General features: G+C 33.6%; 2 protein-coding genes and 1 pseudogene across 2 annotated transcripts; 2 read left to right on the forward strand and 1 right to left on the reverse strand.

The window, feature by feature from the left end:
* Positions 1-7: 7 nt before the first annotated feature.
* LOC143550158 (phospholipid-transporting ATPase 1-like) lies at positions 8-5,752 on the forward strand (annotated as a pseudogene).
* Positions 5,753-9,175: 3,423 nt separating this feature from the next.
* Positions 9,176-11,547, reverse strand: LOC143550153 (uncharacterized). Its single transcript, XM_077040857.1, has 5 exons — positions 11,362-11,547; positions 10,569-10,717; positions 10,288-10,449; positions 9,913-10,028; positions 9,176-9,801 (listed from the first exon to the last, which is right to left on the reverse strand). The coding sequence occupies exons 1-5, from the start codon at positions 11,531-11,533 to the stop codon at positions 9,786-9,788; spliced, it is 615 nt and encodes a 204-aa protein (XP_076896972.1). The 5' UTR covers positions 11,534-11,547; the 3' UTR covers positions 9,176-9,785.
* A 2,357-nt stretch (positions 11,548-13,904) lies between these two features.
* On the forward strand, positions 13,905-16,284 carry LOC143550154 (uncharacterized). The gene is made up of 6 exons (XM_077040858.1): positions 13,905-14,003; positions 14,689-14,763; positions 14,851-14,942; positions 15,029-15,318; positions 15,395-15,825; positions 15,952-16,284. The coding sequence occupies exons 1-6, from the start codon at positions 13,908-13,910 to the stop codon at positions 16,027-16,029; spliced, it is 1,062 nt and encodes a 353-aa protein (XP_076896973.1). The 5' UTR covers positions 13,905-13,907; the 3' UTR covers positions 16,030-16,284.
* The last annotated feature ends 2,705 nt before the right edge of the window (positions 16,285-18,989 follow it).

An 18,989-nucleotide genomic window follows, 5' to 3' on the forward strand; every position in this document is an offset into this window, starting at 1 on the left:
GAAGTCGAACGAGTCGTTTGAGTTTTCGGGTAATTCGGTTAGAACGAATAAGTATTCGGTTTTAACTTTCTTGCCTCGGAACCTATTCGAGCAGTTTCATAGGGTTGCTTATGTGTATTTTTTGATAATAGCTATTTTGAATCAGCTCCCACAGCTTGCAGTCTTTGGGAGATTCGCTTCGATATTACCCTTGTCTTTGGTGCTGTTGGTTACTGCGGTTAAAGACGGGTATGAAGACTGGAGGCGACACCGGTCGGATAGAATTGAAAACAATCGGTTGTCGTCTGTGTTGGTGAACAATACATTTGAGTTAAAGAAATGAAGGATATTCAAGTAGGCGAGATCATTAAGTTATCTGCAGATGAAACGATTCCTTGTGATATTGTTCTTCTTTCGACTAGTGATCCGACGGGTGTTGCTTACATTCAGACGATTAATTTAGACGGTGAATCGAATCTTAAAACACGGTATGCGAAACAGGAGACGTTGGGAATGCAAGAGATTGAAACGATTAGTGGGACTATTAAGTGTGAAAAGCCCAACCGAAACATATACGGGTTTTTGGGGACAATGGATGTTAATCAGAAGCAGGTGTCGCTCGGGCCGTCAAACATTGTTCTTCGTGGCTGTGTGCTCAAGAACACGAGCTGGGCAATTGGAGTTGTGGTGTATACCGGTATGGAAACCAAAGTTATGCTTAATAACTCTGGTGCGCAGTCGAAAAGGAGTCATCTTGAGGCCGAATGAATAAAGAGATAATTTTTTTATCTTTTTTTCTAGTGGATTATGTTCTATTGTGTCACTTCTTGCGGGTATTTGGTTAAGGCGACATAGAGATGAGCTTGATATTATGCCGTTTTATAGAAGGAAAGATTACTCGGGTGAAGATGTTGATAATTACAAGTATTACGGGTGGGGATTTGAGATTTTGTTCACGTTTCTCATGTCGGTTATTGTGTTCCAGATCATGATACCGATTGCTTTGTATATATCAATGGAGCTCGTGCGACTTGGTCAAGCTTACTTCATGATCAGGGATGATAATATGTATGATGAGTCAACCGAGTCAAGGTTGCAGTGTCGGGCCTTGAATGTGAATGAGGATTTAGGGCAGATAAAGTATGTTTTCTCTGATAAAACGGGTACTTTAACTGAAAACAAGATGGAGTTTCAATATGCAAGCATTTCTGTGTTAATTACAATGGGGACAAGACAGAGTTTTATGGAGAACAAGGTGGATATTATGCTAAAGGTGTGTGTTCTTTAACTTCTTTACTTTTAAACAGTTTGTTAACAGTTAGTTGTTTATAGTGAAAACTGGTTAATCTTGATGATATATATGTTCTTTTTGCAGTGGACGGGTTGATTTTGAGGCCGAAAATGAAGGTACAAGTGGACATGGAGCTGGTTCGGTTATTAAGAACTGGAGATGACACAATAATTAGCAAAAAGATATATGATTTCTTTCTTGCTTTGGCTTCTTGCAACACAATTGTACCAATTTTGGTGGATACATCAAATCCTGGTGAAAAATTGATAGATTATCAAGGCGAATCTCCAGATGAACAGGCACTTGTTTATGCCGCTGCTGCATATGGTTTTATGCTTATTGAAAGAACATCTGGCCACATTGTTATTGATATTCTTGGAGATAGACAAAGGTATCTTTTACAGCTGAATCTGTTACAACTGATTATGTGACTTTGATTATTCGGTATCACAATTTAAGTATAAAAACTCACTTCCAAAACTAATAAGGATGTAGTTGTGGAAGAAAGTTTGACGCTGTACAATCTATTATGGTTTGCAAAAAGATTTAGTAACCTATTTTATCAAATGTTCAAAACAACACCAATAAAATGTTGAATAATAGTATCCTTAAATAAATCTTGTCATCATCCTATCTACTTTTAATCTAATTGGCATACTTGGAACATGACAACACAGGTTTAATGTTCTTGGAATGCACGAATTCGACAGTGACCGAAAACGGATGTCTGTTATCTTAGGATGTCCCGACAGCACGGTAAAAGTGTTTGTTAAAGGAGCCGACACAACCATGTTTAATGTTATAGACAAATCAAGAAACACAGAAGTGGTAACCGCAACCGAAGGCCATCTACATACATTCTCTTCTGTTGGTTTAAGGACACTTGTAATTGGAATGAGGGATTTAACTCCTCATGAATTTGAGCAATGGCGGGCTTCTTATGAAGCTGCAACCAATGCCTTAATGGGCCGGGCCCGTTTACTTAGAAAAGTTGCCATAAACTTAGAGACCGATCTTCGCATATTGGGAGCTTCTGGGATTGAAGATAAACTGCAGCAAGGTGTACCAGAAGCATTGAATCTTTAAGAATGGCGAATATTAAAGTTTGGGTTTTGACTGGTGATAAGCAAGAAACTGCAATTTCAATTGGGTATTCTTCAAAGCTGTTGACCAGCAAGATGACTCAGATTATAATTAACAATAATTCTACAGAATCGTGTAGAAGGAGTTTGGAAGATGCATTGATTTTGTCTCGAAAAGCTTTGACTTCTGGAGAAAATGCAAGGTTGCTTGCCTTGATCATTGATGGGACGAGTCTTGTATATATTCTTGATCTGAACTTGAAAAGCAGGTGAGTAATTTTGAAACCTCAAGTTTACTCTGGTTTGAGTTTGATTACGGGTCGGCGGGTCGACTAACAGGTGAAACTGTTACGAGTCAGAAAGGTTAATTCTGACCCGACACACTGTGTCTCCAGAAAAAGAATTTTAGTAACCGCTCAGTGTGTAAAATATGATACAAAAACTATATTATTTCAATAAAATTGTATATTTTTTTTTCACACGGGTAATTTTACCCGAAACCCTATTCTCCGAAAAATTAAATTTATAATCATTTAGTGTATCAAATATGATAAATAATTATTTTCATAAGTTAATTTCTTTTTAATAAAAGGGTAAAGGGTTGACACTTCTCCTTAAAGCTATAAAAGTTGTATCATTTTAATAAGATATTAAGATTTCAACTTTTTTAATAAATGAGGTAGGGAGATTTTATGCTTTAAAAGTGCATATGAGTGACTTTCAACGTGTTTCACGTTTAACTAATCTTCTTAAAGTTATTCATTTGACCTGTCTAAGATAACACATAACTGAATTAAACCATTCATAAGTAAATGGCTCAGAATTATGTATCTTTTTTGTATATGTTTAAATTTTTAAGTATTTTTATTTTCAGTTATTCGAGTTAGCCAGTAAATGTGCTGTGGTACTATGTTGTCGAGTGGCGCCACTGCAAAAAGCTGGAATCGTCATGCTGATAAAGAACAGAACAAATGACTTAACTCTTGCAATAGGCGATGGTAGGTTTATAACTAGGTCTTAATACACTTTATAAGAATGTGGTAAATTTAGACTAATTTTTTCATAAAGTTGCAATTTTTATTGAAAAAGTTTTGTGTTTCAGGTGCTAATGATGTTTCAATGATCCAGAAGGCTGATGTTGGAATCGGCATCAGTGGCCAAGAGGGTCGCCAAGCTGTCATGGCTTCTGATTTTGCTATGGCCCAGTTTCGGTTTCTGGTTCCTCTTTTGTTGTTCATGGACATTGGAATTACCAAAGAATGGGCTACATGATACTCTACAATTTTTATAGGAATGCAGTGTTCGTCCTTGTTTTATTCTGGTAAAAATGACAGATTTATCTTTTTTGCTTCTCGTTCCTTTGCTTTTTTATGATGAAATATCAGCTGTAGATAAATTGTGGTCTTTTAAGTACAGGTTGGGTCAAAGCGGGCTGCTCATTTCTTATTTTTCTTTATTAAATGAAAAATCAGTTATTGTAGTTAGAAAACATTATTATTACAATTATAACGTAAGTCTGAACTTTTAGGAGTTTGCATTTATTAACAATAGACTGTAGCAACTTTCAACAATTTATCCATTCTCCTTTTGGTTAAAAATATTTTTAAATTACCCGTTTTGACCCGTTTAAAATTAAACACAACCTATATAGACCCATTCCTAAGTAGATAGATGGTAACTGTCTCCTTTAAGTGGGCTTTGTAATGGGCTGAAACAGGTTCTGCTCAAAACGGGTCAGGTCTTGTTGATCCATAACAACTTTTTCCAAATTCGGCTATATAAAAAGTCATCCTTATATAATCTTTATAGTTTAACCGTTTAAATCAAATACAACTATTATCGACCCCTATGCTAAGTAAATTGGCCGAAATTGCCATCTTTAAGTGGGATCAGCTGAATAATGGGTCGTAACAGGTTCTGCTGAAAACGAGTCAGGTCGTGTTGACCCATATAAATAAAGTCATCCTTTTCTAATCTTTACATGTTTCTGATATTCTATCCAGGTATGCACTGTATACCGCCTTCACTCTATCAACAGCTATTAACGAATGGAACAGTGTATTATACTCTGTAATCTACACATCAGTACCCACAATTGTTGTTGGAATTCTCGATACAGATCTTTCTAGAACATCTCTGTTAAGGTATCCTCAGCTATATGGGTCTGGACAGAAAGAGGAAAGCTACAATGGGATGTTATTTTGGCTCACAATAGCAGACACTCTGTGGCAAAGTGTTGTGGCTTTCTTTGTTCCCTTAATAGCGTACTGAAAACTGACATTGATGGTTCAAGCATTGGTGATCTTTGGACACTCGCGGTTGTGTTTCTGGTTAACCTTCACTTAGCCATGGATGTAAACACATGGACCTGGATCATTCATGCGTCAATTTGGGGTTCAATTGTTGCAACCATTATCTGTGTTATCATCATTGATGTTATCCCCATCTTGCCTGGTTACTGGTATGTATAGTCTCTTAATCCTTAAAGATTGTTTGATTGTTGCGTATGTGGTTTTGTTTATATCAAATCAGTAAAAAAAATAAGATTGTTTTTGGAAAATCAAAAATACCTTTGGTTAGTTATCCGATCATGCCAAGTAAAAAATAAGGGATGGTGAAAAGACAGGAATGCTTTACCTAATAGTAACCAAGTTTCTTTAGTGTTCGACTAATTGTGTAAGTATAAATATAATTATTAAAAAACTATATAAAGTAGAAGTGATTAAAAGATTAAAAGAAAAGGTAAGAAACTAAGAAAAGAAAACAAAATAAAATAAAATAAAAGAATTGTAATAATTACACATTTTGTTCTTTAGTTGTAAGTGCAAATGGTCATTTTTAAAAACTAATCGTTTTTTTAAATGCATATCCAAACACCTCTAACTCAGTAACCTAAAACTAACCGTTTTTGTTGTGTTTGCAGGGCAATCTTTCATCTTGCAGGCGATGGATTATTCTGGGTTTGTTTAATCGTGATCATTATAGCTTCTTTGATCCCACGCTTTGTTTTAAAAACGTTGGTTCAACACTATAGACCGAGTGACATTCAAATCGCGGTGGAGGCGGAGAAATTTGAGAATTTAGTCGAGTCAAGAAACGCAGAAATAGAAATGATCCAATCTCAGAGGTGAAATGTTTTTGTTTTAGTTGTATTGTTATTCTTTGTTGTGTGTTCATTATTATTCTATTCTTTAGGTTACTAGAGACATGGTCTCTTGCTATGCCTGTTTTGTGTAGTTTTCTTCTGTCCTAAGGATAGAATATATGAGTTTTTGAGGTTTTGTATTTAATTTTGATCATTATTTATGCATGTCACTTGGACTTGCATGTACAGTAAACATAATTGTTTAGGACATAAAGTTCGATCTTTTTTATATGTAGTGTTTTTTGTGCCTTTTCGCTTTTGGTTTCGGTCTTGTCCTGGCAGTATTAGTAGACTACAACCTTATTAAAGATTGTTTTTGATTACTGTGTTTTGTTTGTTGAAAGAAAAAAAATTTGATTTTTAGATATTTATTTAATTTAATATAAAATAGGTCTTCGTTCGTTAAAGAAATAAATATGATGTGTTCGCTTTTGTTATGGACCATGTAATAATGATCACTATAAATGTAAAAAAACCGTGTTGAGTGGCGATTAACGTGTTCCATGGTTAAGTTTGACGCTTTGACATGATTGTCTTTCAAACTCCATATCTTTTAAACACTTATGCGTTGCAGTGTCTTTCAAAAGAAAAGAATAACATAATTTGCATTTTGGGTAGTATTAAGCATAATTAGGTCGTTGTTCCTTCCTAGGGAAGGAATAAGAAATGGTGAGTGGATGGGAATGACGGAAAATGTTATTTGTAGTTTGAATTAAATGCTGACTACCTGGCTCCAATACAACTTTTTTTACATAACACAAAGAGACATGTAACATGTTTCATAGAGAAAACTAGTATTTTACCCAACATGTTGTATCAGGGCAGGTCAGTATAACCCATGCGGTAGTAAAACGCAAGGTTGTCGTTCCAAACGTTGATATAATGTAAAGAAAAAAAGTATTTATATATATTATGTTCATATAGTGTAAGTTTTTTTAGATGCATGTAAAAAAATTATATACCCACCTTGTACTCTCATATTTCAAGGATTCTCGAAGACAACTCTCCATGCAAATGAAAATATTACAAACACTTGATAACGACTTTATCATATTAGATTGAAGTTCATGAGATGTAAACGTAACTAAAAGTTGAAGGGTCAATATGCGATAATGCATGACGAAGGGGATAGAATTATAAAAGTACGAACACACATGTACATGATACGAGAGACAAGATATTTTACAACGTGAGCAAGCTTATCTATTGGTTTCTTTCGATTGCGGGTTACTTTTACCTTTTATATAGTCATTATCTTAAATCATATCTTATCTAAAAATCATGTTTAAGGTTACAGTAAATAAAGACTCCAATATGTTTTAACTTTTTATGTTACATGATGTTGGGTTTTCATGGATGGTTCTATTTAGTTCGGTTTGAAGCCCTAATCATAGTTTTAAAAAAATAATAAAAAAGAGGGGAAATTAGCATAAAAATTACTTTGTTATAAAATTTGACGTGGCATGAACACATATCGCCATTTTGACCAATGAGACTGTTGTGGCCCCATCCCGTCATTTTTTTATCTATATTTTAATGACCAAATATGAATATCAAATTTTATTGGTCGTTCAAAAAGAAAAAAGAATATCAATCTTTTATAGTTTACTCTAGTTGTCATTGTATAATTTGTCGACCATTATTACTACAAGTGTGCATAACTGTTTTGAAAACTTTAGATATCAATCAGACGATGTACGATTACATATCTAAAACAAAAACTTTTTGTTCTTTTCTTCAAAGTATACATCTTGAAAATAAACTTTCTTAATTATCAAAGATCCAATCATCATCATTACCACCATCACCAGATGTACCAACAATAACATGGCACCCATCGGCCATCACCATTAACAAAATAACCAAACTAGTATTAAAAAAAAATCTAATGAAAACAAACAATGAAGCAACCCTCTTCCTTTTTCCTTTTCGTGCTTTATTTTATCATTTATGATAGAAAGCAGCCTTATGAGTCTTTTAACATACACGTTTTACATTCATGGATTGGCTTTTTATTGAGGTTACCTAATTCTTAATGCCATAAAAGTAATTGTTTGTTATCTTCAAACATTTTCATTCTCGGCTTTAGCTTATTCTTAATGTATGATTAGTGACGGATCTAGAAGAAAACTTACAAAGTAGCACGGGCTACTTTCAACTTATGCTAATTCTCCCCTAATATTATGCAATTCCTTATTTCATAAAAGCACTTGTTTGTTAGCTATGAAGTTCTATGCATATGATTATATCATCAAATATAGTGTTATCAAGAATATTGTTTGTGACTTGTAACTTATTTATAAAGTTGGGTTAAATGTTTTTATTTATTAATTTATTTTTTAATATCCTTGAGTTTGTTCAGTCCCTACACCAATTTTCTTTGTCATTCTAATTATGAGTTTGCTAAATCTTGTCACTTTTGTCACTAAGCTCAACGATGTTAAATTTTTCTGTTAAATCAGCCTCATGTGGTTTGTATGTGAGGTCATTTTTGTCAATTCACTTTTTTTTATCAGGAGTTCATCTAGTTATTCGACGATCAGTCTAAGTCCCTAAATACTTTATACGGACATCTTCAAGAGCGTGATTACAAGCGCATTAGTTTTATAATTAAATGAGATTATTTATGTTCTCTCTAACAAGACATGCCATGTAAGTAAAATTTGCTTTTCAAGTAAATTACAGAGATGGTCATGCTAATACGTTCAAAATTCTTTATTTTTTCTTTTATAAAACTAAGCATATTATCATAACTATTTGCTCAACCGTTACACATTTGGTCATTTAATTAAAACATTTTTTTATTAATTTCTTAAAATGGCTATTTTACCCATATATTTAGCACATGGACCACGTTCGTTTCGAAACCAATGTTAAGCACATGTTCATAGTGCTGCAATGAAGAAAGTAAAACTGGGGGAAAAAGGTTAATTTTTTTTTTGTCTTCGACACTTTTGGATCACTAGCTCCCGAGGCGGTTCGCTTCTTGGAGCGGGTGCAGAAAGTGGTCCACAGTGACTCGCAGAGCCTGAGAAACCAAGGATTTATATTTAGTAGAATAGACTTTGCGATTCAAAAGGGGATAGCGGCGCAGCTTGTTGCTCGCTTACCCATTATCCAGATGTAGTTCGGTTTGTGTTATGAGTAATTAATAAATAAATAAAAAAATATACCACATTCCTCATTTCTTTTTTACCAGTTTATCTCCTAATTACTTTTTTGTGTATATGTGCATTTAGTGTTTATGCTTTAAACAAAATGATATCAATACCTTATGTTTTTAAAATAAATCTTAAATATAGTGAAATTCAAAAGGATTCTGGTTAATTTATATAACAATTAGTACAACGGTTAAATCTTCTAAGTTCTCAACAAATTATTGGTTCTACAGAGTCAAATTACTAACACATAAATGGGCATTATATAGCTTTAGTGAGATCTTTATGTTCTTGAAAGTAGGCAGGGGCATCAGCATAGGATACTTGAGCAGCTTCTCCAAATTGGGGCTTCATAAGTTGTTATTGGCTCATCTTGTTTGTGTTTTTGCCTAATCTACCCTCACTTCACACATACTTAATTTATTGCCTCTAGACTTCAAAACTTTGGCAATATAATTGGCATATAAACTAATAAAAGGCTACGTTTTTAACAAGATGTTGAGAAATGGTGGTTCAATAAACAAGCATATGTATTTATACATCATGCTTTTGGCCAATCAAATGTTGCATGAATTATGAACTAGTCAAATAATATAACCTCAGTGTAAATTTCAATTCATTTACTTATGAATAGGTTAACTAATGTCATGTAAATTTCAGGTAAACCCAACCCAATAAATATTGTAATATTTAAAAGGTGTTTCTTGAATATGTTTTGAGCCAATACCCAACTAGCCTATCTTTACACATGTATATTGCACTTTTTGCACCTGTATTTTGCAGCACATAATCACTTATCCAGAAGCAGAGTACATGTATAGAAATGTATTTTAAGGTTCAAAATATCTATTTTCAACATTATCAGTTCCAACTAAAATAAATAATGTCCAGAGTTTCAAGCGCTTTCGTCATTGCACAGAACGATTATTTCAGAAACTAAACTACTCCTGGAAATAAATTCACTGCAAAATACTTGAACAATTACACGCTCTTCATTTTCCGAGCTGCATTTCTAGGCTATTATTGATCACCTTATATTTTTCAAACCTTGTTAACAGATTAAAAATGCCAAAATTTTGAAATACACCAGCAAACGATTAATTATGCAACTTGTTCTGAAACGCGCTCCCTTAAGCACCACAGCACCTTCAGAACGAAAAAAAAAATGATAAGTATTAGCTATTGGACATCATTTCTCGACAGCCATCATTCAAATTAACATATTATATTCGAATACGATAATTGATGAAAACGCACCGCTTATATCTCTTTTTAGATCCACAAGGGCAGAGTGCATTTCTGCTTATTTGCCCACTCTTAGCCATGCTAGAGTTAGCAATATCCATTGGTGTTGTCCCCATTAACTTTTTAACCTACAAACTAAAAAATAAAAAAGTAAAGAAAACAAGCCTTAATTAAGATGCATAACACACAAATTTGTTAGCATAAAGCATCTAGTTGACATTTTAGACATCAGAAAATAAGTTCATCAATTTGCAAACATAAATGTCCAGTTGATGATGATCATCTTTAACACAGAATAAACATCCATTATCCATATACACTATGTTTCACCGACATAAAACACAAGACAGTCAAACCGAAATGATAGTCAATGGAACTAAACAATACCTCAGCTAAGCTCTTTGGCATCGGCTTTCCTTCTTCCTTCAACTTTTCAATTTTCTTTTGAGCATCTTTAGCCCAAGTGAACTTTGCGAGAGTATTATCAACATCAGCTAATGTGCACTTGCACAACTTAGCTGTTTCTTGCTTTTGACTAAGTTGTAAATTCTACAGGTTTAGCATATTAAAACTCAAATCAGTCAGACAGTCATAATAATTGAAGATGATATTATGCATTCAAAACATAAATAAACCAAAACATTGTATCATAACAAATAGGGGATAACCTCTCCAGTGTTATCGAAACCTCCAAGAACCCTAATTATAGCCTCTTGCTTCTCAAATGCATCTGCGAATGTAGCTTCACTGCTTCGCCCAACCATGTATTGTTTGAAGGTACCCAATCTCCGTGCATTTTTCAACTCGTCGGCAAACTCTACATACAATCAATTAATCAAATACTTATCTATAATTTCTAGACATATCTCGTTTTTTGATCAATTCGCCATTACTATTTTCAACTGTGATTACAATGCTTAAATACTTAACAAAACCGTCAATTCTGTGAAAATGTTGCAAAATGGACTCTAAATTTGGGAGATTTGGAACCATGGATGAGATCGATACTGGTACCGAAAATACCAATACCAAATTTCTGGAAAAGTGGGCACCGAACCTAAGCTATCGGTATGGTACAGGGTACTTGTTCTGAAAAGCTCATCTCTTCCTGTACCGTATACCGAATTTCTGAAAAAAAGTGCGTACGAACAGCGTACCAAAGCTATCATTATCGATAGGGTACCTGGTGCCGGTTCCAAAATGTTATTTGCACCTCTACCAAAAATAGAGGTACCGAATTTCTGAAAAAGTAGGTACCCTGTACCAAAAGCTTTGATATGGCACTGAATCGCTATGATACCAGTACTCATTCTAAAATGTTTCTCTCTACCGGTAATACCAAATTTCTGAAAAAGTGTTTTATCAAATACGGTATGGGTACTCGGTACCAAATGCTCATCCCTAATATTATTATTATTCGGAACTAACTAACTAGCTAACATATGGCAATACAATACTTACTGAGGAGAGTGAATCCGGTGAAGGCGCCTTTGATCTTATTCATCCATGACTGATTCAGGTGGACGGTTGTCGAGATCAACCTGTTATTATTATTCACCAGTTGCGTGGTGTAATTCAATGTAGAAGAATTAGATAAAGCGGAGAAGAAGATGGTTCGCCTGATTGCTGCCATTTACATACGACTTTCACTGCCATCCATTGATGTGTATATATTAATTAGGGTTTATGTTTTAAGCTTCTGGAAGTATAGAACAAAGTGGCAGTCTCTGCCGGGTCGGGTACTTTTCCGGTGTTGGGTTACCCGACCTTGCTTGTCAAGTTTTATTATTTTTTAATAGGGTTGATATTAAAAAGAAGTAACATTTTTTTATATGCAAAAATCTAACAATGTTGTTGTTATTATTATTATTATTATTATTATTATTATTAATTACACTGATGTTAAAGATAAACATTAACCCCTAACTCAGTAACAAAATGCTACTTTATTATCTTTAACCGGAGTAGTTGGTATCATAATTGGTTTTTTGAATATAAAATTAGACAAAAACAAATAAATAATAATACATTGGGTGTTATCGATATGATATAAGAATAACTTCTCTGAAAAATCTGACATTTATAAATGTTAGAAAACCAACGAGAAATCAATACGAACAACAAGGATCCTATCATGAACTATGTTTTCAAAAGTAAAATTTATGAAAGTCTAACGTTCTGTCATTATTAAATAAATAAAATGTTAAATATTATTATTATAATATGAACATTCAAATGTATTGTATACTTTGAAGAGAGAAAGGTATTGTATAATTTGAAGAGAGAAAGAAATTGTTAAAATAATAATGGAATATAATGAAATTTTTCTTAAAATCGGGGTTTGGATTTTTTTTTCAGTCACAAGAGGTTATTGTTATTAATATTGACAATTCAGGGGAAGATGTAGGCGTGTAAGAAGGATTACAGGGAATGTAAGAAACACTGTAGGGCTGGCAATTCGTGTCTTAACATGTTTAACAGGTAAGAGGCGACGCGCGTGAAACAAAAATAAAACTTGAATACGACTCGTCTAACTATTTTATATGCCATGACTATAAGACAGTTTTAAGTTTTGTGTACCAATAAGGGATAAAGAGGGAGTCTAGCATACTAATTTCAGTTATTTAAGAAAATAGAAAAATCACATACCGCAATTTTTTGATTAGCAGATCTTATCGTGTTTTTAACAGATACCCAATTGCCAATTTCTTAAAGAAAGTTAGCAATGGGTCTAAGCAACAAGGGTTGACAGTGGTGATTAACTTCTTAATTGCTTAACTAGAATTGGTAGTGGCGATTAACTCCATTTTGTTAAACCATCTGTATTGCAAAATTAAAAGTTGTGCACCTTATTTAATTTTGAAGCTTTGCAAATCATAACGTGAATTAAGCTAACAGGATTGTTTGATCCGAATACAAATATTTGTTTATCGCGCATTAATATGCAACCTATTAAGTGTCAATTTCAATTTTAAAATTACACGGTGACGTATTCGTAATTAGCCTAAATCTAATCTGTCGATGCAATTACAATCAACACTTCCAATGTTGTTCCATTTGAAATTCCTATCGGGAGTCGATTTCAGTTTTGATGTGTAAAATGTCCGTTACCTACAAATAAAACATACAGTTACGTCCTAATATGAAGTAGTGTTTTATAGATAATTGTTTTATCTCCTATACACGTTTCATTTTAATGTATACAATGCCCGATAACACAAATAAATTTGATTAAAAAAAATAATATCAATATTATATTACTAGTATTTCCCGATTGACATGAAAATTTGTATGCCTAATTTTATTGAATTGGAGCAAATAAAAAAGTGTCTTTGTAGGAATAAAAATTCTAAATCCGCTGCTAGCCACTAAACCTAAAGTTGAGCTTGTAGGAAAATGTGTATCGTTGTCGGAACCCTAGCTTAAAAGCGACGAAAATGGCTGCATTATTACCATCACCGTGCACTGCTGCTAGAAATGAATACCGACATTCCCTAATCAGAACAAACAAATAGAACAAACCATAGCTCTTTCCGATAAAAACCCAAAAACATCAGTTTGAAATCGTAAAACAAAATTTAAAGGAATTAAGTTTTTTTTAATGGGTCCAGTTTAAAAAAAAAACAAGGCAAAAGGGGGCCCGGTTTCACTAAATTAAATTTGGGTGGACTGCAAATAAAACTTGTACAATAGTGTAGGGTTCAAATTCACCGGAAAATAAAGGCCGCCGCACACAACACAACTGCCGCCGCCGCCGTTGCCGTTACCGTTATCACCTCCATCTCTTCTTTCTTTTCTGGTATTCCAGCTCTTTACTAATTCCTTATGCAGCTTCGATTTTAGGGTTATGATATGTGTGTACGGCCAACTGTTTCATGCTTAATCAATTATAAATATATTTAATATAACAGTTTTCATTGATAATGAATTAATGCTATCAATTTCATGATTATGTAAATAAGTGATCTGTTGTTGTTTGTTTTATTGCATTGCATTGCATTGTGAAGATGGGTGAAGTAGTTATTCTAGGCATGCCAGGACCTTGGGCTGAGGATAATTGTGAACCCGCTGATCATTACACTACAAAAATCGGTGGACTTCCGGTGAGTACTTTCAATATTATAGCATGTTTGTGATTAGGGCTGTAAACGAACTGAATGTCCCGCGAACCAGGAAGTTTGTTTATGTTTTTACGTTTAATAAATGAACAAACGTGAACTAAGAATTTCGTTCGGTAAGCTTAACGAACGAACATAAATAAATGCTGCGGTTGTTCAGTTGTGTTCATGAACGTTTGTTAGTGTGCTCGTTTAGGTTCGTTCGTTGACGTCCGTTCGGTTGCGTATATATGTTTCTTTATTCGAATTATGTTTGTCTATTTTTATTTATTTATTGCTTACTATTACTTTTTTGTTATAATTAGTAATTACTATGTTAAGATTTTTTGGATATTATGTGGTGTACTTCCGGATGTTTGGGTGATTTTGTATCGATTTAATGATTATGATTCTCAATTAAATATATGTTCGTCTGTGTTCGTGTGCGTTTGTGTCCGGCTACGTTTGTTTGCGTCCGTTAACAAAATTAACGAATGTACAAGAACGAACAAGCTCAGTTCCTTAACGAACAAGCACGGACATGAAGTTTCGTTCCGTAAAGTGTTCATGGACCAATGCGGTTGTCCGAAAAAAGCTTAACAGACGAACACGAACAAGGTCCCGTTTGGTTCGGTTCATTTACAGTCCTATTTGTGTTACTGCACTTGATTGAAAATCAATCATTCTACAGGACTTTCCTTGCCCTGTTAGACCAGATCTTCTTAGGTGTGATTCATGTGGAGAAAACCTCTGTCTCGTGGCTCAGGTTAATGTTACAAATCTGGTGTTAAAATTGATTAGAACCGTGTTTTGTTCATCATTATGACACCTATTTCATCTGCCTTATTTTTAGATTTACGCCCCTATTTCCAGCAAGATGTCAACAGCCGAAGAGCGTGTAATTTATATACTTGCTTGTTTAGCACCGGCTTGTGAGGCGTTGAGGTAGGTTATTCTTATATGTTCTTTTGTTTTTGGTATGTAAATTATATTTGTCACACAATAAGTAACAGCCACTTGTTCATATGCAGATGGCGTGCCCTTCGTCTTCAAAGATCTTCCCCTGATAAAGAATCAGAGCCTTTAAGCCATGACTCTTCTGCATCACCATTAACCACCAAGTTGCAGGATGACCCATGGGCATTTGACCTTGATGATGAAGATGATGACATAAATTTAGATGATTTAGGTCGCGCACTCACTGAAGCTACAACTTTGGCTTCTGCTTCCAAAACCAAAAAACAGAACACTTGCCCAGATTCTACCGACAAAAGCTCACCTATAAGCGTAAGAAGTAGAGCAGTTGATGACAAATCAGCAGGTACAGTCTCTAATTATTATTTTCAGTTTTATTTGCTGGTTAAATGCAGTAATCTGCATGTTTATATTGGTTGCAGTGTTGGCGTGCTTTTATATATACACTCAGGACGAGAATTATTCAAAAAGTGTTGCGTCTGTGTCTGCATGCATTTCCTCGCTTAATATCAAAGAAAACCAAAGTGATGGTAATGAGAATGAACCCGAGGAAGCATGGGAAGGAGAAAGTTATGAATATGACAGGGCTCTTAATGCTGACCGGACGTACCTTAAGTTCAAGAAAAGGTTGGATGTATATCCAGAGCAATGTTTCAGATACTCATATGGCGGGAAGCCACTTTTGGCGAGTGTAGAGGCGGGAGATCCCGGAAAATGCTCACTGTGTGGTGAATCGAGGCACTATGAAATGCAACTCATGCCTTCATTGCTGTATTATCTACAAGAAGCAACTAGCAACTGTTCTTTAGAAAATTGGAACTGGATGACTATAATAGTCTATACTTGTTCCAAGGTATGTTCGTTCATACAAGTTTCTTAACAGTTTTTTTTAATGGTTTAGATTTTTATGAACACGCCAAAATGCGTATTTACATGTTATCATGATATAAATCTTCCTTATGTTGTTTTGTGGTTCAAGGCATGCGCACCATCCTCGAAGGTGGAAACTGATGGCTGGGTTGTAACAGAGGAAGCCATTGTGGTACAAACCGAGTAGAAATTACATTTCATGTATCATGGTTCGGATACAGTTTTCATTATATATGGACTATAGTCTTATTTGATGAATTTATGTTTGGTCATATAGAAATATATTCATTTTTTTACTGTTTAGTGATGATCAAAAGTGGTTACATGTACTTATAGTTTTTGTTCAAACTTCAAAATTTTTTTGGGTTTGTTTGATAATTTGGTTGGAGTGTTGAACCACCACCATAAGATTTTACATACAATCTTTACTGCGTATAATACAAATCGTTATAGCATTACTTTACAACAAGGTTTATCCAAGTTCAAGATCAGAGCACACTAGAAAACACAAAATCTATTGTTGGAAAAATGGAACATTGCAACTTTGGTGGTGAGGGCATGAAGGGGCAATGGTTATTCACACACCCTTTTTTGATATTCATACACCCTTTTAACACACATTTTATCTTTTATGTACACCTTATAAATGGTATATGAATAACACATCCCGGCATGAATTGTATAAACCTACTTAATTAAAGACATATCATTCAGCATTTTCTCGATGGCTTCATCACGATGTTCATGTCATCTTGACTGCAATCAATAATAAAAGTCTTTTTTTAAAAGTCCAAAGCTTTACTTAATTACACAAACAATCCTTAAAGGGTAAAATGACCACACTATCCTCATGTGCAAAGCACATGACCATATTTAACCAAAAAATTTAACTGGGTTAGTGTCAAAGGATGTAACGTGAACGGAATTTGAAACATAAAATACGTTTTCTGCCATTTCTTTTGCTAAATGACGACCATTGAAAAAACGTTCAAACGTAAAGGACGTATTTTTGCCATTTTGTCTTCTAAAAAACAAAAACAAAATAAAATTTTGGTGAAAAAGATCATAGTGTGTTTTTTTGTTTATCATTGTGTTTTGTGTTTATTTTCGTCATTGATTATGTCTTTTATTCTTTGACATTGTGTAGTTTTTTTTCTTGATATCGTGTTATATTACCTCACTGTGTTGTATGTTGTTAGACATTTTGTTATATTTCGCGATCTATTGTGTCTTTTTTCGGCATTGTGTCTTTTCGTCTTTTTTTGGACCGGGGAATAACGGGGAAACATTTTATTTTTTTATATTTTTTTCGTTTTTTATTTATATTTTGAGTTATACTTTTTTATTATCTTTTTCAGGGTTTTTTTTGTCACAAATGATTTTCTCACTTTTCATTTTTGTCTCCTTTATATTTTAATTTTTGCTTAAAAGGAAAATCATAACTAGCATCTACTCACTAGTCTAGATGTTAGTTAAGTAAATATTTTGGAGGTGTTTGGGATTTCTTATTTTTATCTCCTTATGACTTATAACTTATTAAAAAGTTAAAAAGGTGTTTGGGTTTGCATAATACGTGAGAGGAAACGTTTTATAAGTCACAAGGTTGTAACTTATGACTTTTTCATAAGTCATAAGGAGATAAAAATAAGAAATCCCAAACACCCCTTTTATATCGAAAATATCATAACTAAAATGAAGAAGTTGAGGATAATCCCAAACTTGTCTGACAATATCCGGATTCTTGTATCGATTAAACGCTTAACATATTGCAGCGACTTCTCAAACACTCTGAATATATTGCAGCTAATGCATTTGGAGTCTACAATATATTGTAATCTATGCAATACAACTTGCAAATTCCTCTAGATAGATAAACAAATATATACAGCAAAACATTGTTATTGAATAAAGAAACAAAGTGAGTTGAAGGTTTAGCAAAAGCCACCATGGATTGGGGTTTAAAGTACACCGAATTATGTTTTTGAAATGCATTGGAAGGAAGATAAACAAGAAATTGAGCAGAAAGAGGACGCAGAATTAACCGAGCAATAGCTTGAATCAAATAGAAAGAGAGATCGAAAACAAAATCGCCTCCTTGCAAGAGGCGCGAAGGTTCCCGAGTTCACTTAGGAAAGAAAGGAAAACATTTTCCTTCCCCTTTCAATTTGAAAGGAAACCAATTACTCTCTTCATTTCCTTTTATCTTTCTCTGTATTTTCTTTTTCTATTTAAATAAAACCCGGGAACACACCTTCTTTCATTCCCTTTGTTTGCATTAAAAAAACAATGGAACACAACCATAGCGTTGCAAATGGGAGGAGAGGAGGTGCCAAATCCTCTTGTTTGAAGAACGAAAGAGGAAAAGCTATGACTTATGAAACATCGGGGTAGGGGAGTCCTTATGACTGGGGCATTATAGTCATTTCATGTTATATATTAAAAAAAATTATTTCATTTTAATAGTTTGGAGAATAAACCGCCTAAACTGTATGGCTTACTCACTTTTGTCATATATGCTTAAAAAGATTTTTTTGCCATTTCTGTCAAACATGGTTTCATTTTCTCACAATATAAATCCAAATCACTAACCCTATTAGTTATACTTGCTAAATGAGGGGTATTATTGTCGTTTACATGTTTTATTTTCTATATGATATTTAGTATATTATATTTTTATTTAAATATTATATGTTTTTAGTTTGAACACACACACATATATCTGTGAAACAATATCTTTTACATGTAAAAATAAAAATAAAAAATCATTTTTACATGCAAAAAAACACATTTTTACATAATCCTTTTAGAGTTTTTACATATAAACACATGTAAAAGCCGTTTTCATAATTTTATTTTTTATAAAAAAATAAGCTAAAAAGGGTAATAAAGAAATATTATTAGAAAATTTAATTGTTTTATTGGGATGTTTTTTATATGTATTTATAAGCAAATGCTCCGTAACAGTTTATGCTAAAACTAAATTTTGAAGTTTCCCATTGAACCCTCCCCTATATGTCTATATATATATATATATATATATATATATATATATTATGTGGTAAAGGATGGAATACGAAAATCGTTTATCGTACAATAGGTACGCGAGTGTCTGGAGCGTCCATCTTCAATAACCATCCTAACTTAAAA

This window comes from Bidens hawaiensis, unplaced genomic scaffold (genome assembly GCF_021521415.1).
Source record: "Bidens hawaiensis isolate Kalapana, Puna unplaced genomic scaffold, B.hawaiensis_p1.1 tig00015929_1, whole genome shotgun sequence".
NCBI lineage: Eukaryota > Viridiplantae > Streptophyta > Magnoliopsida > Asterales > Asteraceae > Bidens > Bidens hawaiensis.

Coding starts and splice junctions, on each gene's coding strand:
- LOC143550154 (XM_077040858.1), top strand. CDS start 13,908: ATGGGTGAAGTAGTTATTCTAGGCATGCCAGGACCTTGGGCTGAGGAT. Junction 14,004..14,688: donor CAAAAATCGGTGGACTTCCG/GTGAGTACTTTC, acceptor ATCATTCTACAG/GACTTTCCTTGCCCTGTTAG. Junction 14,943..15,028: donor CCGGCTTGTGAGGCGTTGAG/GTAGGTTATTCT, acceptor GTTCATATGCAG/ATGGCGTGCCCTTCGTCTTC.
- LOC143550153 (XM_077040857.1), bottom strand. CDS start 11,533: ATGGCAGCAATCAGGCGAACCATCTTCTTCTCCGCTTTATCTAATTCT. Junction 10,718..11,361: donor CACCGGATTCACTCTCCTCA/GTAAGTATTGTA, acceptor GATTGTATGTAG/AGTTTGCCGACGAGTTGAAA. Junction 10,029..10,287: donor TGCCAAAGAGCTTAGCTGAG/GTATTGTTTAGT, acceptor TTTAGTTTGTAG/GTTAAAAAGTTAATGGGGAC.